The sequence below is a fragment of the Passer domesticus genome, chromosome 6 (assembly GCF_036417665.1).
Source record: "Passer domesticus isolate bPasDom1 chromosome 6, bPasDom1.hap1, whole genome shotgun sequence".
NCBI classification, from domain to species: domain Eukaryota; kingdom Metazoa; phylum Chordata; class Aves; order Passeriformes; family Passeridae; genus Passer; species Passer domesticus.
Window position 1 is genome coordinate 5,865,426 of NC_087479.1, and position 25,069 is coordinate 5,890,494.

A 25,069-nucleotide genomic window follows, 5' to 3' on the forward strand; every position below is an offset into this window, starting at 1 on the left:
ATCTGGGAAAGACCTGAATTTCTTGGGAATGCTTTTTTGTTCAACTAAACAACGTCTGCATTGAGTTAGCACATCCCTGCTGTTGGAGGAGCTGCTAGTGAGGCATTTTTCCACGGGAAGGGGATGTTTGGTTGGGTGCTTTAGCAATCTGAGGCTCGTTTCTCATCTGCATGCTCTCACCAGGCTGGCTCTGCAATCAGCAGCAAGCCAGGCCAAGGCTTAAGCATACGGTAATGTTAGTTTAATATTTTAGTGCCATCTGCTGTAAGTGCCTCCACACTCTGGCCCATCTGTTTTCTGTGCTTCAGTTTGCTTTTTATGGGGCTCTGGTAGCTTTGCATCCTTTGGAAAGCCCCTGCTTGGAAAAGGTGTAGGGGAGAGGGATGTCCTGCCTGGGGGTGGAGTGTCCACACCTAGTGATGCTGCAGGAGGAGTGGGATAAAAACCTGTCCAGAGAAGTAAATGTGTGAACCTAGTCCTGGTCTTGCCATGAAATCTTGGAGTATCTTGGTCAACCTCTGTGGTTCCTCCCACATGGAATCATTCAGAGGGAAGGGGCCTGTGGAGGCAGCTGGTCCAACCCCTTGCTCTCCTAGAAGCTTGGTCAGGTGGCTCAGGGCCTCCTCTGCCATCTCTGCCACCTCTGTCCATCCTCCCAGCTTTCTTAAAATCCTCTAATCCCATGGATTCCCACAAGGCAGAGCTCTGGGGGAGCTGAGCTGGAGCCTGCAGGTCTGGGTCAGTCCTCTGCTGATGCCTTGGCACCGTTGCCTGCGGGCAGAGCAGGGTAAAGGAGAGGTGCCACTCAGTGCAGCTCAGACAGAGTGGGCTGGCAGGAGCTCCACGAGGTCCCAAGAGCCCATCTCCTGGCCCACAGCCACGATTCCTGGTAGAACACTCTCGACAGATGCTTGTGACTCATTTGGAAAGGCCTCTGTTGGCAGATCCTGCGCTAGTTCCAGGTGTCTCTCAAAAACTGTTAACAGTCTTCCATCCTTCTTTACTTTAGACTAAGCAATTCTGGTTTCTTCATTTTTTTCCCCTCTGTGGTTGTTTTTGAGCTTCTTAAATTGTCTTGTTCCCTCTGTTTTTTCCTACCATTGGGTCCCAGACATCACCTCCAGCCACTGTGACTGGAGGAGTTTCCCCACACCAGCACTGACACTTCCTCTGCCCATGGAGGAGGAGAGACAACTCCCCAAATACACATTTCTGCCCCACCTCCCCACTTGTGGCCATTTCATGCAGTTCAGCTGCCACCTGGCAGCTTGTCACCCATCCAGCTGTGATAACTCAGCCAGAGCTGAGCTGGAGATGTGCAGGCCATGCTGGTGGCAATGAGCAGCAATGCACGCCAGTGGGTCTGTGCTGTGCAGGATTTGTCCTTCACTCCTTCTTCAGGAAGCAAGGAGTGAGTTTGGCCCCTTCTGGCCTCAGGAGTGGTTGCAGTGTCACCTGTCCCATCTGCAGAGGGGACACAGAGAGCTGGAAAATAGTCAGGTGCTGACTTTGGAGTTCTTCCTGGAGTCCTGGTTTGATGGGGGCATAGCAGGGTCACTCAGAGGAGATGCCTGCACCGTGGGAAGGATCAGAACAAAGCAAAGAACAGGGGATTTTCTCCCTAGGTAGTGGTTTGCTTGGGCAGGGGCTGGGATCAGTGGTGATTACTGCACTAATCCCTCTCACAGTGAACACCATGCACATACCAGAGCATGACCTTTTTATGACCTTCAGAAATGTCCCAGTAAATCTCCCCCCTTCATTCCACAACCTGTGTTATCCATAGCCTGAACATTTGGCCTGCTTCACCTCTAGCCTCTCTTTCCTTCCCTGATCTTTGTCTCTGTTGGTGAAAATTACTCCCTGTCTACTGGGTAAGGTCAAACTTTTAATGCATGTGTGTCAAAGCATCTTAAACACAGTGACTAGATGCTCAGAGGGGCTTTTAAAATTTGGTATAGCTCTAAAGTGGGAGGATCACATGTCTTCTCCTGGGACTGCTGTCTACTCTACTGCCTGTGAGTGTTAAGTACTGAGCTATAAAAAATTATAGGCTTTATCCTCCTGTTTTTATATGTCTTCCCTTCCAGAGCAAGGGACAGCCTCTGAAGAGCTGTCATCAGTTGCAGCACTCAAACAGAACTGTACCTTTCTGACAGATGTGACAGAAGATGGTGTTTACAAAATCCTCCTGCCAGGTCAAGATTACAGAGTGACCAGTAGAAAAACAACCAACCAAACCCCAGAAAGCCACTTGTTTGTATGCAGGGAGCTGATGGTTGTGCCAAATGTTTGAGTGGCAAAGCCCAGGCCAAGCACAGAGAGTTGGGAGGTGTCTGTATATGGATGCCAGGAGCCCCTGATACAGGGAATAATGTGCTGTGACTCCATGATTCAGAAAGGCTGAACAAATGCTTTATTAAGCTATACTATATTACACTAATACTATATTAAATTACATACTGAAGAGATATTATACTAAAAAGATACTAAAGAAAAACCCATGACTGTCTGAGTCAGCCAGGACACAGCTTTTTCTCAATTGGCTAAGGAATCAAAAAAAACCTTCACCAGTGTCCAATAACCAAATCACCTTGGGTAAACTGTTGATGTGTTGTGGGTCCCAGGATGAGGGAAGAGATGAATCTGAGTCCATATTTCTTAGAAGGTGGATTTATTATATTATGATATGATATGAAAAATGCTATACTAAAGCTATACTAAAAGAATAGAGAAAAGAATGCATCAGAAGGCTAGGAAAGGAATGAATAATAAAAACTCTTGACAGACTCGGAGTCCGACACAAGCGGCTGTGATTGGTCATTAAGTAAAAACAACTCACATGAGACCAGTCAAAGATGCACCTGTGGGTAAACAACCTCCAGACCACATTCCACAGCCATCAGATAGTTACTGTTTACATTTCTTTTCTGAGGCTTCTCAGCTTCTCAGGAGAAAATCCTAGCGAAAGGATTTTCATAAAATATCACAGTGACAGTAAACAATCTCCATAACACATTCCACGTGTGCAAGACATGAGGAGCAGTGAATAGAGATGGGAATTGTTTTCTCTCCTTCTCTGAGGTTCTCACTGCCTTCCCCAGGAAAAATCCTGGGAAAGAGAACGATGTCTCCCTCTGTTCAGAGAATGTGAATACCACATCTGTAGACAAACAAGAACCTGCTAACAAGAGGAATGGAGAGAAGAGGTGTGTTATGTGCAAAGATTTGTCTCTGGGAGTCCACAGATTCCTGTATCCATGTCTGTGTCCGTGCCACACCAAGCTGAGCATCCAAAGCTGGCTCAGTTCTGCTCCTGGGAAAGGTTGCAAGGAGACAACTGCTCTTTTCACGAGTGATTTTTCTACTAATTCAGGCACACCTCAAGTGCAGCATCACTCATAGTTTAAACGCATTTAAGAGCCAAAATCTTGACACAGAGTCCCTTTTGGTGTCTCTTTGTGTCAGGAATTCATTACTCAGCTTTCGGACAAGGCTGTGACACTGACAATCTGATGATGCCCAGATTTTGCAGATGCCTGGATGTAGGGATGCTTTGCCTGGGTATTCCAGCAGATCTGAGAGATGTCATGGGCAGTGGAACATCTAGCACCTGTGAGATAGCAATGATAGCTTTTCTGTGGCTGCCACAATATACAGTGAGAAGTGATGTTTACTCTGGGCATACAGAAACAAGAAAAAACGCAAACTCTAACTCATAAATAATGAAGGGGTGAAAGTTATAAAACCTGTAAGGTATTCTGTAAATTATTATCTATTAATTACATTAATATACATAATATGTATTTGTATAATTATAATATAATTAATATATAATAATTGATTAACATAATTATGATAGGATGTATTATAATATATTAATTATACATTCATATATTTATATATTATAATAATACCTAATTATATATTATAATAATTATATACATGTAAATTGTTGTTATATTAAAAGTGCTTGATTAGAATCACTGAAAGGTTTGGGTTGGAAGGGATCTTAAAGATCCTCTTGTTCCAACCCCCTGCCATGACAGGGACACCTTTTGCTAGGCCAGCTGGCCTTGAACACTTCCAGGGATGAGGCATCCATACCAATTCAAGGTTTTAGCTGAGAAGGTGCTTAGGGAAGTTTATACAATGGAATAAAGAGAGGTGAAGGAAAAAATCAAAATATATTTCTTGTTTTAAACACTGAATATTTTTCTCATTAATGCAGTTTTCTAATAAATTTAGTGTTTTGCAGGGAACTCCTGGAATGTTTTGTCTTCTGATCTATAAATGCTGCTTCTTAACCTCTGCAGTGCTCTGTGAGCTGGGATTTATGTTTTTTCACCAATTTCATTGATTAATTCATTTGAAGAATTTGGACTAATTTCAGGTCAGATTTAAATTAAATTAAGCTCCAGTGATACAAAATATGCTTCTAGGTCTCAATGAGAGGTGGAATACAAATTCCTGAACCTGTTGGCTCTAATTTCTCAGATGTTCAGCAGAATAAGGACTTCCTTGAGTATTGCTATTTGTGTCTGGTAGATATCATGAAGTTAAAATTAATGTATTTGACTGTAGTGAAGGTTAGGCATGTGATAGATTTCCACTGGGGATCAAACCTGGAGGTGGGTATTGATTTTCCTGGTGTTTTTCCTTAGCTTCCAAAGGTACACTGCTGATTGGGACATAATAGCTATATTGACTGAAAAGGGGATTTATTTTTTTGTTTTCCTTGGGGAGCTGCTGAGTTCATATCAGTTCAGAACAATACAGAAATTAAGGGACATGCAATGATCCAACATTCAATCCAAAGGGCTTGAATTCCCTCCTGAAGGAAACATCTCGTGTCCTTGTCACTTCAGCTCTTCATCTTACCTTGGTTAGCACCTTCCTTTGTTCTATTCTTTTGCAGTATATTTTTTTCTAGCTCTCCTGACCTTTACTCAACCTGGGCAATTTAATTTGCTATTTTTTTTTTCCAGAGAGACATCACAAATACCTTCTTTCCTCTCTGTCTCTCTCTGTGGTTTCATGGGAACTGTTGTGGTGAGAGGTCATTCTGGTGTTCTGGTTCTGCTGTGTTTCATTTGTGTGTGAGAAACACAAACAACTGTGGGAAAAAAACCCTAATGCACACGGAAGACAGGTTGGTTTTGTTTCCAGTAATCTCCTGCTCCCACCACAGGTCTGCCAGATGCAAGCCTGCCTGTGGTGGGGATATATGGGCATGTCAGAGTCGCTTAAATCAGCTGTAGAAATGAAGGTGAAAGTTTGTCTTTTTGGTGGTGATCACCAGTTTCACAAGAGCTCTGGGTCTGGGAGGGTCCAGCTGAGTCTTGTTTCTGAAAATCTGGCATACAAAGCTACTTCTGAAATAGGTGTTTTTCCACTCAAGATGGCTGAGCGATTGTTTCCTGCATGTTAAAGGCTCAGAAGGCACAAAACATGACAGATTTGCAGCTACCTTACACAGCAGTGAATTTTTTGTGGGGGAAAAAGCCCTGCCAGTTGGGTTGCTTTAGAGCCAGAACCTCTTTTTGGGGGGTTTATCTTCCTTGCAGCTTCTACTTGACTCACTGTTTGAGTCTATGCACTGAAAGCCCTTTGATATCACTTGCTCAGAGAAACCCTTTCCCAGCTGGTGCCAGGAGATTTTATATGGAATTAGTCCTCCAGTACTTCCCTGCAAGTTTCCAACATCACTGGAAAAGATGTGCAAGATTTCTCCCAGTTCATATCACAATAATTCACAGCTCAGTTCATCAGAGTGCAAGCTGCACTGAGAGGTGACCTCAGGAGAACTCTGAGCTGGGGTAACTTCAGAGGCACTAAAAGGACACAGATAATCAGTATTACCTTTGCAAAAAAGCCATGTCTTAGAAAGGGAGATATAAAGCTTCCAAGGCAGCAAATTGAGCTTGCCTTAAGGATTTGTCATTAGACTATCCAGACTGCCAGGTAATGTAGCAATCTCAGTAAAGACTGTCCTCTTTCCAACTGGATCCTAAAGAATAATTTTCTAGGCAAACAGCTTTTGATGTTGCTACATCATCCATCTGTGATGAGGGCAACACATTTCCTACAAATGAGAAAAATGTACTTTTTTTTTTTTAATATCTTCTTATCTTTTGAATAGAAGATGCAGTGAGACTGCAAAATTCAAGGGATAAAGCAAATTCAGATTTCCAGGGTTTGGTACCACCATGGCCTGGCTGGTACAAGCTCTCTGCCTTTCTTGGTGTTGCTTGGGATCCAGAGTGGTGTAGGATCAAAATCCAGCCTCTGAGAGCCCCAGGACACTGCTTTCTGAGCAGCTCCCATGAAAGCAGCCCAGGGTCTCTGCTCACTCAGTGTGTGCTGTTGGCAGAGGCAGGCATCGCACAGACAGGTTTTTCTGCTCTCTTTTAGGAATAGAGACAGTTCCTTACAGAGGAGTGTGTGAGGTGGTCCTTGCACACTTCCTCATGAAATGCTGATAGCATCAACAGAGCAAGGTCTGTAGCTGAGCAACCAATAAGGTAGGGGAGCCTGAAGAAAAGCCAGCAGAGATTAATAGCCAGGATTTCTGAAGGTTACCTGATCAGCCAGTGTAGCATTGAAACACAAACAGCTGGGCTTACTTGCTCAGGTTAAGTGTAAGGGTTGTTCCAAAGAATTGGAAATTACTTCCCAAAGAGGGAGAACGGGCTGTCTTCCCTGTTTGCCTGGGATTCCTGCTCTGGAGAATTGCTGCTGCAGAAACCATGGTTCACCCTTAGCTGAAAGTGAAAGGCTTATCGCTCCAACCAGGGAGTGATAAATGAGTGGGATTTAATAAAAGCCATAGTAGCAATTGTGTCCTTCTGAAATGAGCACTCACCTTACCCTTCATGTGCACAATTACTGCAGCTGGATGTCACACACTGACTCCACTACACGTGCACATCCCTTTAGTCTAGAAAAGCTGCTGAGAAAGGATGATATTGGCTAATTTATTGTGTGAGTAATTGATTTGTTGGGTGTGATGAATTGCTTTCACTGCAGTAACACCAGGAACACACAACAAAACTGGGAAATTACCTTGTTTTTTTTTTTTTTTCTGAATTCTGGTTTGTGAGATCATCCTTATTGCATGGTTATTGAACTTTATATCCAATAGATATCTGTAAAAAATAGCTGTTTTTCCATCATTAACAGAAGCAGTGTGCAGAAGCAGCAAGGCATCCAGCAGAATGATTAGCAGCACACCATTCCTATCAAAGAGGGAATTTCCATATATATTGTTACATTTCCATATAACTATGGCAGTGTGATTTTCACTTGTAGATTTTTCTCCCCCAGCAGCAATAAAGGGGAGATTATATTGGAATGAAGTTTAAATGGAGAAAAGGACCAAAGAACTGATCCTACTAAGAGCTGAAACAGCTTTGGCATGTGTTTAATGTTGCTGAATTATTCATTGAGCTGGCTGGCCAAATCGACATTGCAAAAGGAAATAAATGAGGGTGCTGGAGGAAAAATGCTGAAGGATGTGTTAGCCAGATGTGCCCAGTGTCACAGAGCTCACAGGGAACTGGGGCAGTGACCCCACCCTGAAGTGCCAGTGGCTGTCAGGTGCAAGCCTTTTGTAAAGGAGGGAGTGGATGTTTTGCTGTGCACACAGCAGTGACTTTAGTGGCATTTGTGGGCCCAGATCAGCTCAGTTTGGGATGTGAGAGCTTCCCTTGGAGGGGAGCATTGCAAAGAGCTGGCAATGGCCAGCAGGCCACTGCTTGGGGTCACAGGGGTTGATGGGGCAGCTCATGGAGCATGCAGGGCCATGCAGACTGAAAGGTCAGACACACCTGTGTCACACACACCTGGCTGGGGAACAGGACATCTCTTATCCCTTTTAGAATTTTGCTTCTTTCTGTTCCTGCACCCCTTGTTAGGCTATATCAGTGCCTTCCCTCAGTGCTTCCTCTCCAGGTGAGAGGCCCTTTCCCTGACCTTTCCTGTCTGCAGCTATTCCCCCTCTTCCCTCCACTTCAAATCCCGCAGAAAGAGAGCAACCATGGCTCATCAAATTGTCTGTATCACTACAACCCACAGCAGCAGCTGAGAGGAGTGTCTGCATGAGCAGTGGTCACTTAGCTCATGCTTGGGGATCCATGGAGAGGAGTTAAAAAGACCAGTGTGACAATCCTGGCCTCACACGCTGTGGTTTGAATCCTGCCTGGGGAGTAGAATCATTTCCTGGCACCTCTGCGTCTGCTAAGAGTAGAAATGTTGCCTCAAACACTGTGTAAGTATCTCTGTTACATATAGCTGTGCTCTCCTGGGTATTCTGCAAGGAAACATTCAGAGCACTTGGCTTCTGCTCCTGTTGCTCTTGCACTGGTTCAGAGATGCTGAGATGAGATTTTCAGGATTTATTCAGATGGGAGCTTTGCTTTTTCCCTGTGGGCAAGGCTGGAGTTCAGAGCTGCAAACTCTGTTTGTGGGTTTGAGTCAGGCATAGACCCATATCATACCTGTATGTATAACCCTCTACCTGCAGGTTTTAAAAATCAGCGTTAACTGTGGGGTTTGAATATTTCCAGAGAGGTGAGACTGCAACACACTTCCAGCTGTCACCCCCACGGGATCTCACTTCTGCTGACCAAAGTGAAGAAACTGTAAAATGCTGAGGCATCCCCTATGCTTCCTTTTAGCATATTTCGACCCAAAATAGGAAGAGAAAGGATGTAAATATTTACTGGAATTGTGTATCAGAGAGCACCCAGGGATCTGCATTTGGATAATCTGCATTGCAAGGGAAGTCAAGGGAATAGCAGATGACTTTGAAAGGCTGCATTGCTGGATATGTTTCTTAACATGCACAAATTGCTCCCTGATTTCTCAGGAAAAAGAAAGCTCAGGGCTGATTATTGTTTTTAGATCTCATTTTAGATGTAGTGCCTGGAGACCCAGTCAAGATCAGGCTCTTTTGTTAGCCAAGATAAGAGCAAGCAGTAAGGTCCTTTCCTTGGAGAGCTTGCAGGGTGAATTTCACTGTGAGGAGGATTATTAAATGCAGGAATTGCCACCTTTTTGTGTTGTCTGAGGGCTAGCTCTGCTTTGCCTGGTGCCTGCTCCTTTTTTCAGCCCCCTCACAATAGTGTTACCCTTTGGGTGGAGTGGTGGGTGGAAAGGTGAGGGAGAGGGGAGAAAAAAGAGGGGTCTGCTCTGTTTTCTTCTCAGACCTTTTCCCTACTTAGATGCATCTGAAAGGTGAGAATTGGCAGACTCATGTGTTAGTGAGTCACTACATGCCTGAGAATGCCAGCCAGCCCCGTGCCCCCCTAGAGCATCTGTCCCATCACGGAGAGGAAGGATGGGGAAATTGCCAAACATTTGTTCTATAGCACAGCCATACAGAAGTCTGCCCACTGATGTTGAACGAAGAGATGTCTCTCCTCCTTTTCAGGAGCTGTTGGCCCATTGCCTGCAGGTAACATAAACACAGGACATTATTGCCAATCCCCACACCCCAGCTCTCTGATCAGTCTGATTCAAAGCTGCTCCCATTCCCATTTTATTTGAACTCAGCTTTAAATATAGCTCACAGAGAAGGATGCAGTGGGTTTGGTGGGAGATGAAGCAGAGTCAGCCCCTGGGATCACAAGATTCCTCCTGCCACACACTATAAATGATGCTTCTGCCAGGCATTAGAGGAAAGGAAGGACACAAGGGCCTGAGGACCAAGTGCTCTGCTTTAATTATTCATCTTTAGCAGTAGCTATTATTATTATTATTATTATTATTATTATTATTATTATTATTATTATTATTATTATTATTATTTAAGAGCCTGACATATTAACTGCTGGCCAGTTCTTTCCTTGATTGTTACCATCCAGTGTCCTGCTCTTGGGCCAAAGCAGAGCTCTTCTCCATCATGCCAGCTCCAACCCTTTGCTATATCCCACTAATGCAGATCTCCTGGACCTCCTCTCCAGGCTTATTCATACAAAGCCAGGCAGTGCTTTGCTGCTGGTGTTAATCCCAAGTTTGTGCTGGGTTTCCCATCAATTTTCCCCTGAGTCTGACTCAGATGCTGCATACAATGCATTCACAGGAGCAGCTCCCACCAGCAGTGCCAGCACGCCTTACTATCATCCCCATTTCTCCCTGAGAGGCACAGGCCTTGTTTACTCCTCTTTTAATAACACAGATGGTTTTAATAGTTCTCTGCCTTCGCCCCCACTTCTTTCTCCTTGCCTGTAGTCTGTTTAATGCTTCCTTCTAAGTGATGGCTTTGTCACTTAATCTCATTAAAACTTCTCTCCATTGAACTCCGTGAGCTGCTTATCAGACCGTAAGCCTAATCTCCCATTTGTAATTAATTTGTTCTGTGCCTCCTACAATTTGGCATCATTAGATAATGGCATCACCCTCAAGGTCACTGATACACAGCACGAGGTAAACACCCCTGGCTCCAGCACAGGCTGCCCTGCTGGCCTCCTCCTTCCTCCTCCTCCCTTGGACACACAGCTTGATCTTATTGACATGTTTCTCCCTTTCCCTTAGCCAATTTCTGATGATGCTTCCTGTCCAGCCTGTGCTGCTGTGTGACTGCAGATCAATATCTCTGGCTGTCTACAAGCAAATGCTTTTCTGATACCCTCCCAGTGCAGGCTTATCCACACCAATTTTCTGCTCACCTTTCAGTTCCTTTCTGCTTAGTCCAATAATTTATTTGCAGTGTTCTTCCTTCCCTTACATGCTTTTAAAACTTGCAGAGCCTTTTCAGAGAATCCTAGCATCACAGAATAATTAGGTTTGGAAGGGACCTTAAAGATCTCCCAGTTCCAGCCCCCTGCCATGGCCAAGGACACCTTCCACTAGACCAGGTTGCTCAAAACCTCATTCAGCTTGGACTTGAACACTCCCAGGTGTGTCCTGGTGGGCTTGGAGTTGGGAATAGGATACAGGAGCCTTTCACCTTCAGGCCTTTGGACCCAAGTGGACACTCAGTGGTTCACTTATCAATAGCATAGGTAGAAACAACTCACAAATCATTATTACAGTTCAATCAAAGCATGATAATGCCCAAACCAGTATTATGATTTGACATCCATATTTAAAAAAAAAAGAAAAAGATAAATCCCAGATTATCACATCTTATGGCACCAGCCAGTATCACCAGGTGATTTCCACTGTGAGATGAAGAACATTAAGCACTAGCCAGAGCTGAAAACCAGTCCAGTGCATCCTCCCTTTAAGCCATGTGTTCACAGGCTTCTAAAGCAAGAAGAATACCTTCTGTAGTACTCCCATCTGCTCACTGGGATTTGCTGGTATTGAGTTCTCTGAGACCTTTGCAGGCTCTGGAAATAGGGTCAGTCCTGGTACAAGCTCAATCTCCTCATTTTCCCCAGTAGATTTATTTTCATCTCTCATATTTCCCTGTTTGGATGTAGTTTCTAAGAAACTCAAATGGATTTGACCCATTCTTTCAAATTTTGCTATTCTCTGCCTGAAAACAATCTACTAAACTTAAGTCCTAGATGCACACAGAGCTGTCATTAGATCATAGGTATCGTTATTCAATACAGTATTGACCACAGTATTCAGAAATTCAGCATTCAGGCAGCTACAGAAAACAGCTCCAAATCCATTACACAGAGAGCTGGGGGAAAGAAATCTCCCAAACACAAAAAAACCCTCAAGATTTTTAGCTCACTGGAGCCTGCTACTCTGTTCTCTAATTGGCAGTTTTTTTAAGTGTGCCTAATTTTTCTTGCCTGATAGTCAAGCAAGAAAAGAAACCCAGACCTACCAGTGAGAGATTCTGCAGCCCTTGGGGACAAGGCAGGATGCTGTAAAAGAGATTTATGTTTTTCTGGGGGTGGGTAAGTGCAGGAAGGACATTTTGCATTTGATCCTGTGATGGCTGCACACAGACCAGCCCTGGTGCCTTGCTGGGAGCTGGCACAAGGCCACCAGGTAGATCCAGCTCAGCCACTCAATAGCAGCTACAATAAAGTCACCCAGTGCCACATTTTGGCCAAGAGGCAGCTCTTACCTGGGGATAAAGGTAATTACTCCCAGTGAAACGTGCCTGGCTCAGCAGCAAGATGTATTTGCAGCTGGCTGGTGAACTGTTAGGAGCTGTGTGTTTTCTGTGGGTGCAGTGATGCCTCAAGATGCTCGTTTAAGGCCAGGAAAACTTCATGGTTATAGTCAGAAACAAGTTTATCCTCAAAGGATGTGTTGGTAAGTGACTGACTGACAGGTTGTTTCAGGAGATTCACTCCTGAGATCAGAGTCAGGATTTATCAGCAGATAAACCTTTCCTAAACAGTCCATAAACCTAAAACATCCTTGGTTTGGTCTCTCTCATTCCTCCAAACCATGCTGAAAACATGTTTTATTCCATTTATGTAACTGCCTTTGTGTGCTGTGCTGCCATTCCCTGTGCTCACACAATCACTACACCAGTGTGACCAACAAAAGAGCAAAAATCACTTTATTTGGCATATATTCTGTTTCCTCTGAGAATAAGCCCAAGTTTGTTTTGTTCAGCTGTGACGCACTTGAACCCCTGTCCCTGAAGAGAATGTTGCAGCACTAAATACCAGATATCTACTATCAAAAGGGATGTTTAAAAATGCAGGTGTTTTTCATTTTTAATGATCCATTTGTCTTTTCAGGCTCGTGAGCAGGCAGTGAGATTGCTGTGATTTGCAGCCACAGGCTGCCCGTTTCCTCCTCTGCTTCCATGGAAACACATGTTGGATGAGGCAGAGCCAGGCACAGACTTAAAGTACATGATTTCCAAACTATTTGCTTTTCCTTGCAAGGAGTCCTTTACCTCCTGTTTTTACAAAACTCTGTGTAAGGAGGAAATCTCTCTAGGGAGAGGCAGCTTTTTGTGGTGTCTGACTGGTGTTGATGCACAGGTTTGAAAGTATAATCCCTGAGCATGCTCAGAGGTGAAATGCATGAGACAGCAGGGACAGTGAATTTTGGAGCTGGTGTCACTCTGGCTGTGGCATTTGGGATCAGAAGAGTTCTGCTTTTATGTCAACTCTTTGCTTCACTTTCATCTCCTCCCTGGAGAGGTGAGGATTGTACCTTCTTCTGCACTTCAGGACCCCCAAGACACCCAATTTGCACATGTAATAGCTCCTCGTGTTCTCTGGGCAGCCCCTCTCCTCCCTGGTACAAACCTCTCTCCCTCAGAGTGAAAACCAGATTATTTGCAGTTTGATGGTGAAATGAGGGAGGGCTGGGAGAAGGGCAGCAGCTCACAGAGAGCTCTGTGTCAAAGCTCAGTACAGCTCTGGTGTGTTCTGTGTGGGGAATTCATTCAGAAAGAAATTGTAGGAGAAAATGGACCTAAAGTGACAGCCACCAGCTCCTCCTATTCCTCACATGCAGCAGTCTCCTATTAGAAGGGCTCTCACCCTGCAGGGACTCCAGCTTGCTCTGCCACCCAGGGCCAAGCTGGAATCCACTGCCATGGGAGCCAGATCCTACTCTGGAGGAGCCAGATCCTGCTGTGGTGGCTGGGTTTGCAGGATCTGAGCCTCACCCCTGGCAAATGCACACTTGATATCATCTAGTTGACTCCTATTTGTCAGTAAGAGGGGAAAAAAACCCTTTCAGATGTGGTGACTCTAATGAGGCACTGAGGAAAACAAGTTGCTGAGTGCTACATTTGTAAGATATCTTTCCTGCATGGAAAAGAAAGGTATTTTACCTTCCATCACCTGCAAAGCATTCATATTTTGAAGGCTGCTCGTGTCTGTGGCAGCCTAAGCACAAAGCAGGGCAGAAACCTTTTTTACAGAACAAACCTCAGGCTGTGCCCTTTCAGCTGCAGGAGAGGATGGAAGGCTCATCACAAAGCCCTGTTTCAGGCATCAAGAAGTAAATGTCACTCCATGTTGTCTGATGATTCCACAAGATTCACACTAATCAGAGCCCTTCATTAATTATTTAGCTTCAGGGAAATGTGCCAAAGGGTTCTGACACTTGGGATGTACAAAGTAATTGCCACGTTTACTTCCCAGCTAATGGGGAGGCCAAAATAAATTGTACCAGGCTGAGTGGCTGTGTGTGTGTGGGCAGGGGCAGGACCCTCCTGCCCTGGCATGTGATTCCATCCATACCCCAGGGCCCAGAGAGCTTCCCAATGTCCCAAAGAGCTCAGGGTTGTCCCCTGTGTGTCAGCGTGGGCTGGACATGTCCCCACGCTCAGCCATGGCCATCTCCCTGCTCCCCTCCATGCAGCCTGTCTCCTTGCATCATGTCTCCATGTGCCTTCTGCCCACTCCAGGGCTGCTCTGGCTCCTCCAGCCAGCAAAGGAGCTGCTGGTGGGATTCTTCTGAGCTTCCAGAGCAGGACTGGACCCTCTGTTGGGAGCAGAGCAGAGCCACATCCTGCACAGAGGGCTCTGCTCCCTCCTGGCTGCTGAGCATGGGGTGCCAAACCAGCAGCTCCCCCTGCTCCAGGATAAGTAGGTCTCCACTGCAGGTTTGCAACCTGAGAAAAACAAACAAATGCAGAGCAGCGTGGCTATATTTATCTGAAATTTAGAAGCTGTGGTTCACAGGGAACTTTGATCACTTTAAATGTCAGGCAGTCTGGGAAAAGAATGAGGGGGGGGAAAAAAAGCACAGTTAAAAAAGAAAGTGTTTGGAAAAGGTAAGAGCTGCTGCTGCTGCTGCTTCCAAAACAAAGTCCTTCTCTTCTGGCCCCCAGTATTAATCTTGAGGGCTGGTGTCTCTCAGCATCAAGCTGGGGGTACTCAGAGGTTGAGGTTTCCAAAGCCCAGCCCCACAGGTGCTGAGGACCAGCTGGCCTCAGAGTCCTGCCCAGAATTCAGCAGGAGCTGATCACACCCCCTGCACCTGTGAAAGAGGAGGTTCATCCAAAACCAAATACAGCAATTGAGCTTGGGGGTTGGGTTTTTTGGTTTACAAACCAAAATAAGATTGTGGTTTTCTTGAATTTATAATAATTTGAAATTAATGTCATGCCATTATGGTTTATCTCTGCTTCATCTGCAAGACATTAATTTTAAGTATCTGGCATTTGAAATTCAAGAGCCTCACAGGGGATATTGTGCTTTGGATCCCTGGGTGGATTTATTAAGAATGAACTAACTGATATAATACCATGAGGTATTTGGAGGTACCTGTCTCAGTCAGGAAGTTTCATCAAAGCCCCATGTACTTAAATGTTTGCAACGAGGGAAACACTTAAGGAAAGCAGTTCTGAAATCCCAGCAGACCTTTGGTGAATCTTGCCCAGACCTATTTTACTGTTCTCTTTGGAAATCCCCCATTTCTGTGAAAGCCAAACCTGTTGCAAGGGAATTCACTATTAACGCAGAATATGTAGTATGCTTCCTTCCACCTCACACTGCTCGTGTGCAGAGCTCTGGGATACAGCTATTTCTGGATCTCTGCAAATCTGCAGCTACCCTGAAATTCCTGATGATTCTACCATATCCACATGCTGTGGTTAAATGTGCTGCCAATAAGGGAAACACCTTCCCTTGTTTAGTTTTGTCCAGTGGACTTTCAAGCTACTTATGAATTTATAAATATGAAAAAATAATTCTATTTTCCATGTATATATTAAAATCCACTCTATAACTTCTATTTTGCTCACCCTCATCCCAGGATTGAGAGCTATCAGTCCTTCTGCAGAAGCAATCAGGAAAATGTGGTTTGTATTGTTTAACAATATCATTGGGGAAATCTGAATTCCTCAGGCTTTTTCGTTTGGTTTCCTAAATATGAAATAGTTTTGCTGATCTATCTTTAATCCTTTAGCCTTGAGAATGGGAAATTAAATTGTCTTTTCTCAGATACTTGATGTCAGCCTCCAAACCAGGATTTTCTCATTGTTCAGAGGGAGTGAGGTTATATGATAGCCAAGTGCTCAGAGATAGGATCTGTTCTTCAGAGAGAAACCCATTTCCACAAATTCAGTGGGTTCATCTGGGTTCTACACTTTTTTCTTCTCTTTTTCCTCCTTTTGCATCTGTTTGCATAAGATAACTAGTTTTAGGGATGACTGAAGTTCCTAATGAGCTGGCTCCAGGGTGTGGATTTTCGTGGTATATTCTGCTGATTGGATGCTGGAAGCTTACTTGACCTTGCTTATGGTATCTTCTGTAAGATATATACATGTGATCTGTCCTCTTCTCTCTGCCCCAAGTAAGGGGATGTGCTGGGGCAGGGCCAGCCCCCCACTACCCAAACCATTTCTGCTTTTCTGTGTCGCTTCATTTCAATTGATGTCCTAAAATGCCACACAAAACCATTTTCCCTGTTTGTTTCCCCAACAAACACAACTCTGACCACTTTTCAGCCAACACTTCTGGCACATCATTTCCTGATCTAATTCTTTTAATTGCCCTAGAGGCCCATAATAACATTTAAAACTCAGAGTGCTGCTTTGCCCTCCAAAGCATTTTTCCAGCCAGTGCCCACACAGACTCTCAACAGAACCCTGCCCTGTTCTCTCCTTGTTTTCCCCTTCTCACAGCCTTGCACTGGCCCTTCTGCCTTACACATCACTATTTTGTGTCCTTCATTGCTCCTTTTGGGTTCTTTTCCCCCACTTTGTGCCACCCAGCACCGCTGGCATTGCTGCAATAAGCAGCTCCTCCATCACTTTTGCGAGCACTGTAGGCTGTGTTTGCTCAGGACAGGATCAGCTGCTTCTTCACCTCCCCCTGTCCACCCTGTCCCCCATTTCTCTGCAAGCTCAGCCAGGATTTCCCCATATTAAAAGCCAGCTTTGCAGGCTGGGTATGACTGGAGCTGTCCCTTTGCAGCGAGCATCTTGGTACCCAGGTGTCTGCCATGCAGGCTGTTGAATCCAGCAGTGTGTCGGTGATTTGCTGCTGTTTTCCAGGGAAAGCTGGGGTTGCCATGACAATTGTGTGCCGGCCGAGCCGGTGCATGGCTGCAGTATCCACACACCTCCACCACAAACGCGTTTTGCCCTCCCTGCAGGGCGGGGTGGGGGATGTGAGGATGCCCGTGCTGAGATGCCTGAAGCAGTTCTCCAGCATGGTGAGAAGCTCAGGCACTTCTGCAGAGCATCCTTCCCCAAGGAATATTATTTTTTTTGGCACATCTGAAGCTGGGGAAAGGGGCTTGATCTACATTAAATTATTCTGCACCTTCTCCCCTGGCCTGAATTGGGCTGGCAGCAGGAGTGCCAGGCACTGGAGCAGTGGAGCAAGCAGAAATGCTACAAACCACAGCTCATTCTCAAGCACCCCTGGCTGCTTATGAGCATCCCAAACTCAATTCAAGGCTTGTGGCACTGCTGCAAATGTAGCCTCAGGCTTCTGAGCCTCTGCCTGCAGGCTGTTGGTTTAATTTGCAGTCAGATTTGCAAAATTTGTAGCTGCATTTTGCACTTGGGAAGAGCATCCCAGCCTCTGAATCAGCACCTGGAGCTTCAAAACTTGGGTCTGATCCCAGCAGAGCTGGAGCAAAGGGTGGCCCTGCAAGCTGGGAGCAAAGCTTTGGCATTTTTGTGGGAACATCTTTCCTGGGGTGCACCAGAGCTGCCTGAGCTCAGGACTTGGATGTGCAGAGGAGCCCAGGGCAGGACAGGACCTCTCTGGTGGTTTGTGGCACTGCTGTGTGGCACAGCCTCACTTCCCCAGCCCAGGCACTGGACACCAGACCTTGCTTCAAGAATTTGCTGAAAATGCATCATCATCATCTCTTCAGGGCATGCTTGACCGAAGAAAAGAGTCCTCTGTGCCCATTACACAACACCAGGCAGGATTTCACCATTTCCAGGAGCAGTGCAATCCAAATTCTTCTTTACCACCCCCTTCATCTCCCCTGGTCCAAGAATGGCAGCCAGTAACACCAGCCTTGCAAGCTGTGCTGCAAAAATGAGCAAGGCTCCTTTGCTGGAGCTGCAGATGTTGTGCTGGGTGCTGCAGAAACAGAGCTCAAACAGCAGACCATGCCCCAAATTTAAATAGACCGAGCAGACCCAGAGACCTCAGAGAGATGATTCCCAAGGTCACGTAGTAGGAAGCCTGTGGCAGATGTGGGGACTGAACAGACATCTCCTGAGGCTCAGCCACACTGTGGTCTCAGGATTCTCTTCTCTTTTGTCTTCCAGTACATTAAGAAGATCAGTTAATGAAATGGAATTAATAATGCCAGCTGCAGCACCAGCAATGCTGTAGGAGACAAAAAATTCACAGCACTGGCTTAAAAACAGAAGGCTTGAAAATGGTAATAAGCTGCAAGCACTTCCTTTGTAATGGGGGAGTGCAGGAGGTCAGAGAGGGTTTTAGGGTCTTTTCAGCTTTACTGATCAAATCTTAAAGGAGGAATGAAGATGTAGCAACTGCCTCCCCCAGAGGAGAGAAACTCATGATTTTAAGGTTCCCAGCAACTGAAAAAAGTGGTCCCACTGGAAAGAATCAAAAGACTTTTCTAGGTCAATGGCAGGAATAGAGCCTTTATTTCTATGAACCTCACAGCTCAAAAATAACATTAAAGAACCAAGAGAAATTATCTACCTCTGAAGAACCAGGAGTAAATCAAAACTGATTGTTATGTGTTAGTTGTGCTGCTGCCTGCAGTAATCAGGGAGCTGAAATGGCAGCACAGGAGTCCTGGCCATCTCTGGGATGGCTGCTGAAGAAGGTCTGTGCCGTGTTCACTGAGGCACATCAGAGGCTCAAAGCCCAAAATGATTTCTTAACAACAATGTTGAATCTAAGGAGTTCCCCCAATGGGCTCATTCACTAGGACTCAAAGAAAGGCCACCTTGTTCCCAGGGAAGGAAGCAAGCACAAAGCTTGTCTCACCTGGGTCTTTCACCAACTCATTTGGCTCGTGCCACTGGCTTGCTGCTGAAAATCTTATGATAATAACATCTTATTATGCAGTTATATACAGTTATTATGCAGTTATAGACAGTTATTTTACAGTTATATATAGTTATGTAATCCTCTTATACAGTTGGGAGTCTTGAACTTGGAGAAGGGGACACCTCAGAGCACCTTCCAGTGCCTAAAGGGGGCTGAGAAGAGAGCTGGACAGGGATTTTAGGCAAGGGCATGGAGTGATAGGAGAAAGGGGAATGGCTTTATCTGAGAGAAAGCAGGTTTAGATCAGATATTAAGAAGAAATTCTTCCCTGTGAGGCTGGTGAGGCCCTGGCACAGGCTGCCCAGGAAAGCTGTGTTTGCCCCATCCCTGAAATGTTCCAGGCCAGGTTGGATGGGGCTCTGAACCACCTGGGATAGTGGAACGTGTCCCTGCCCATGGCAGGGGTTGGGAATTGGATGATTTGTAAGGTGCCTTCCAATTTACACTTCTATGATTAGATATATCCATATCTATCTATATATAGATATATACATCTATAATCTCAGCCTTTGAGTAAAGATGGGTATGAAGAGCAGTTTTGCTGAGCAGAAAGTGAAACAGAGGCAGCAGAGCAGAAGCTTAGCACGTCTCAAAATCACACTTCTTGTCCTTGTGAACAATCCAAATATTTTGACTGATGATTAAAAAAAAAAACCCTATAAATCCAGACATTTCAAGACTTAAAAAGAAATTGCAGGGAGGCTGGAACATTATGTGACATGCCAGGACACAGGGCTTCTTTTATTGTGATTGTTCAGTTACAGACTAGTTCTGCCAGCTTAAGACCATATTGTCTTTTTTTACCAGCTTATTGATTCCTTTTGTGGTCTGAAGACCTGAAAAAAAGGTAACTCATCACTGTGTTACATCTTCTAAGAGAGTGGCAAAGACCTGGGGCAAAAGACAGCAAGGACAGAGCTGTCTATGTGCTTCCTGTACTGTGAGAAGTGATGGATCTGAAACAGCCATCAGCATCTCCCAGCTCATGGCCTTGTCATTTGAGCTGCCTCTGAGCAGCTCTGCAGACCAGAAAATGTGCAAGAATGAGCACAAGACAGTGAAAAGGAAGAGAGCAGAGCCAGGACTTGGCCCATCCTTCTGCTATTGACAGCCTCCTCACGAAAATGTAATTGCTGGCTGCCCTTGCTTGGATTGCTCGGGCAAAAATTCCCCGTTGCTCTTTAGAGCTTCGAGACATATTAATGCAACTTTTAAAATAGCATCCTCTCTATTTTTGTTGCTAATGCTAAGAACAAATTAGCTTAGAAAAATAACCCAAATGATCTCCCTTAATGCTATTGTTCTCCTAAAGTGCTAAGTGTCAGGATCTCTCAGCACCACGTTGCAGATCTGGCGCTGCCCTCAATGTGTCCCACGGAGCCTTGACGTGGAGTGATGCAGGAAAACGCAGTCAGTCCAAAGTGCCTTCAAAGTCACTGCACTCCAAACAGTGGTTTGAGCTCTGTCTGTGGATTTTTAATCATTAAATCATCTTTGAAACCAACTGAAACCAGCTGACTTCCACCCCTGCCTTCCAACAGGGTTGTTAAGGGACAGCCCCGAATTTTAGTTCCTGTGGTAGAACAGTGGGTGCTTCTGAGCTCTTATGGACTGTTATGGTCCATTCAAGTATATTTACTTAAAAAGCCTTAAATGTTGATAACTCTGACCTCATCAGAGCTCATCAGTGGTGCACAGGTGGGCTGGGTCACCATGGAAGGCCCTTTGGAAGGAACAAGGTAGGGCTGGCGTGCCAGTCCTGCTGCAGCATTTCCTGTGTCCCTGGAAGGAGCACAGCCCTGGTGGCCACACACCATGGCAGGGTATCCCTGTCCTCTGCAGAGCTACAGTCTGCACCTCATTTGTCCATCCAGATGTGGGTGCCCCGTGCTTGGAATTGTTTAAGACCAGCTTGGATGGGGCTTTGAGAAACCTTGTCTAGTGGACAACATCCCTTCCCATGGGCAAAGGGTTTGGAACTGGTTTTGGAGTCCAAACCATTCTATGATTCTATGATTCTGTGATCTCTTTTGGAGTTGGAGGGATGGAAAGAAATGAGGCAGACAATACCCTACACATGTGTTCATTTGGCCAGTGTTTTCCTGCAGTGATCCCATGGGTACCTTCATTTTACTGAGTGCTTACCCCACACGTCCTGCATACACAGATCATTATCTCCAGCAGAGCTACAGAACAGGCAAATATTGATGAGCCCTCTTGGCTTGTGGCTGTGCCATTAACACTGAGCTTCATGTGACCTCACTATCACATCTTAAGATCTGTAATAATTTCAGTAACATCCATAGCAGAAGGAGGCTCCCAGTGGACAGTGCTCTGAAGGGAAGCAAATTCCTCTTACTGCTTTTCATCCTGCTCCTATTTATGATCACAGGAAAGCTCTCCTCCAACACCCAACTTTTCTGCAGCTGATGCCAAGATCTCTGTGCATGTCTCACCCTTTTAAGATCCAGGCAGTGCAATGTTGATTTGTGCCTTCCAGCCTGCTCCTGGTTTAGTTCTGTGGCAATAAAGCAGTTCTTAACTTCAGGATTGATGGCCAAGTGCTTAGTCCTAATTCTGTCTCACCCCTTACTGAGTGCATAATTCAAAATTTCATTGTGGAAATTCCTTTTTTTTTTTTTTTTTTTTTTTTTATTAATCAATAGCCATTTTAGTGCTGGATCCACCCGGTGCTGATTGGGATTTTGTGCAATTTCTGTAGTCACACACAGAGTGGCTTCTGCCCCCCACCTGTCTCAGGTCCTGGGACAAGTGAGTGCACACTGGAAGCTCTTCTTAGCCCACGTGCATTTGCTAAGTGTCTTCATCTCACTGTTCCAGCGCACTTCTGTTTCTAACACCAATGCAGTGTTCTTGTTACTGCTGGTAAAGCGATGGGTTCTGGTGCCTGTGGATTAAAATAGTTCTGGAAGTAGTGTGGGAGAGTCCAATCACATGGGCCAGGTCTGAAGAGACACTTTTCCAAAGGGGAGTAAGAATTTAAACAGGAAGCCTGATGGTGTGGTTCGTTTTGGTAGCCTGGAAGAGGGAAGGGAGACATCAAGTCTGAGGTGAGAAAAATTTCTACAAACAATGAAGGCAAGGAGAAATCCTTAGTGGGATGTTAAATGTATGTGGACCACTCTTCTGTCCAAAGGGAATTTGTCCTTCCTACTGGACTGAGAAATTTGGGTTACAGAGAGACCAAACAGAGATCATTTTGCCTTCTCTCTGCTGTGTTGCTGGTGGCACACACCCAGTATGAATGTGTAGTAATGAATTTTACCCATGCACCATCTTTGGGGTGTCTATGGCTATTCCAGAGACAAGGATGCAGAAGTTTCATGTGAATTATGTCTCTGTGTTATACACACTGCTTGTAAGTACTTCATATTATGGCTTGGTGCTGGGAACCCCATTGCAGAGCTGCAAAGGGTTTGCAGGGCAAAATGCATCAAGAGGGAGATTTTCTGCTCTTGCCAAGGGTCTAAACCAACTGGTCCATGCTTAGAAATCATCCCTTGCCAACCTCTTTCTTGCTTTATTTTTTTTGTTTGTTTGTTTTTAACAAAGCCAGGAAGAGCACAAAATCCAGGTTTGTAGCATTATAGATGGTTTAATCTTACTATATGCAATGATAGCTGAAGCCAGTTCTGCCCCAATTAGTTAAGGATTTCCCTGTTAGGGGAATGAAGGTGCTGGGTTCAAGCATAAGCAAGTCTTTTTGGGGATCTCAAGGGTGGTTTATAAACATGAACAATAGCTATTGGCCTCTCTAATCCCAGCAGAGTTTCCTAGGCAAAGAGTAAGATAACAGTATGGTGAATTTCCTTAAATTTTGGCTTTCTTCTATAAGATGAGTTACCTGAGGGAAGGATAAGTGACCTAGAGCTGCCAGTTGGAGGAGATACCTGTTAACTCAGGTACTAAAGACCTTTTATTTTTGGAACCAAAAGAGCAGAGGGGTTCAAACTCTATTCCTCACACTGATGAGTATGTGACCCACTGTGTTGGTGTCTGTTTCCACATAAAAAGCAAAATTCAGTAAAACACAGTAAAATGAAATTATTTCATGAACTGTCATGATCTAAAGGTATAACTCCAGCCTCAGAGCTGAGAGATGCCCAGCTGGGGTCACTCTGCCCAAAATGACTGGACATAGTCTGATAAACGGGTCACTCTTCAGTGAAATGGGGTGACTTTGGGGAGTTTCTTAATATTCCTAGGCACCCCAAAATCTGAAAATGCAAACAGGTTGAGTGGCAAAAGATTTTCTTTCACAGTGTTTGCAAAGTATGACCATTGCATGGTTATGATGTCTCCGCAAGGCTATTAATAAAAGTTTATTGGTGGGGAAACTGAGGCAGAGACTGTGTCCTGCTGGGGAGGGAGTGGTGGGGCCCACCACTGTTAAACTGAATATTAAAATTCAGCTATTAGTGGGCCTTTCACAAATTGTCCTGTATTCCTGCATCTTTACACCTCAAATCCTGATTTGTGCAGCATTTTGGGCAACGGGAGGAGGCAGCACACCCAAACCTGGTGCACCTGGGAGTCCTCAACACCCTGGTGTGGCAGGGCTTGGCATGGGGGGCCACACAGGTCACCCCATGCCTGCAGGGTTTTCCAAAAAAATATAGCAAAATAGAGGTTGCTCTGCAGGGCTTGAATCCTGACCTTGTTTATTTTCCTGCCTGCTCCCCGACCCCACCCAGCTGGGCAGAGGGGAGGGAGGCACAAAAACCTGGAGGGGTTTGTGTGAGATCTGGCCTTCACAAAAAAAATACCAAAAAGGAAAGAAAAAAAATAAGAAAATACCAGATTCCATCACTGTCAAGAAATTTCTGGAACATGAACAGTCACAACCACACTAACACACAAGAAACACTGCTCACCACCCCCCCCCGCTATTTACCCGCACCCAATTTGTTTTTATTTCTTTGCCATCAGGTTGCCTTAACCATTTCTACGGCTTAGCAGGCTAAGCCGCCCGAGCGCAAGCTTTTGATTTGAAAAGGGACCGCATCCCCTTTTCAAAGGAGCCTGCTCCCTAGGGCAACCACATCACACTGCTGATTTGCTGCAGTGGAGACCGCAGCGCGTACAATATGCCCTCCCCCTCCGCCTGTGCTGCTTACAGCATCAGTCCGGAGCCGAGCGGGGAGACGGCAGCGGTACCCAGGAGCCCACCCATGCTCGGGGATGCCTGACTGCTAACGCAGTGCCCCCGACCAGCAGGACCGGCAAGCCCTCAGCCCTCCGAGATGCAAGCCAGTGCCGATTCCACCAAGATGGACTGTCTTTGGAGCAACTGGAAATGTCAGGGTATTATATCTGTTCGAGTGTTGCATGCTAGGACTGCATGGCAGAGGAGGCAAAGGCAGGATCCATCCATTTTTGCATTGTTCACCTGCGGGCCTTTGCATGCTGTTTGCTCTCCCTCCCCGCGGAGCTTTTCTTTGGGGGTAATTTAAGAAAGAAGGAAAGATTTAAAGCCCGTATTTCTGTTCTCGGAATGCATTTCTCCCATCCTCAGGTGTCTCACCCTGAAAGCATCCAGGATACAGGTCCTCCCTTCTTCCCACCTTGCGGCTCCTTCCCAAAGCATCCGCCCTTGCCTTTAGCGGCGTCATTCCCCATCCTCGACTCTCTCCGTGGGGATGTGGCTGGCATGATTTCCTCCCTTTCGGGCTTCAGGGAAGCCGGGTGGCGGTGCGCTGGTGAGGCTGGCCAGGGTGGGAGGTGGTGGCGTGGGGCTCCTGGGTGCCTCCTGCCCAGGGACACACCCAGGGCTCAGCCTCGTGTCACACAAAGAAAACGCAGCTCCGCCAAGGAGGGCGACAGAACCGGGGCACGGCGGGATGGCCCCCCGCTTCCTACTTTGCTCTGGGATTTTAATTTAAAAAAAAAAAAAACTACATTAATCCTTTCATTATGCCCCCGAGCACTCGTTTCGGGGGGTGAAATATTGCGGGGGTGTTGTCTCGCTGCCGCGTAGGCGAAGGGAACAATGGCATCTCCCTTTTGGGTTGATTTTCGGCGTGTTTTGAGCGGGTCGGTGTCTGCGCTGGGTGGGGCTGGCCACCTTCCCGGGTGCCTTGGACAGCTTTTCAGCCATTTTTAGTCGGCTTCACACTTCCCAGCCAGCATCCAGCCTTTGTTTTGATAAAAGACAGTCGCTG

At 45.7% G+C, this 25,069-nt stretch overlaps 1 protein-coding gene and 1 long non-coding RNA gene across 4 annotated transcripts in view; one reads left to right on the top strand and one right to left on the bottom strand.

Moving 5' to 3' along the window:
* Positions 1-25,069, top strand: part of RTN1 (reticulon 1) — a 117,842-nt gene that overhangs the window by 76,419 nt on the left and 16,354 nt on the right. Inside the window, exon 1 of one of the 3 annotated variants that reach the window (XM_064422979.1) lies at positions 23,774-24,212. The exons of 1 other annotated variant lie outside the window; for it this stretch is intronic. In XM_064422979.1, the coding sequence (XP_064279049.1) occupies positions 24,152-24,212 (61 nt within the window). In that variant the 5' untranslated portion in view covers positions 23,774-24,151. Of the gene's footprint in view, positions 1-23,773; positions 24,213-24,543; positions 24,608-25,069 lie in introns of those variants that run through there. One more of the 3 variants, XM_064422978.1, reaches the window with a different exon arrangement.
* On the bottom strand, positions 21,517-24,571 carry LOC135302494 (uncharacterized). The gene is made up of 2 exons (XR_010364090.1): positions 24,433-24,571; positions 21,517-21,926 (listed from the first exon to the last, which is right to left on the bottom strand). It is a non-coding gene; the product is annotated as an uncharacterized LOC135302494 (long non-coding RNA).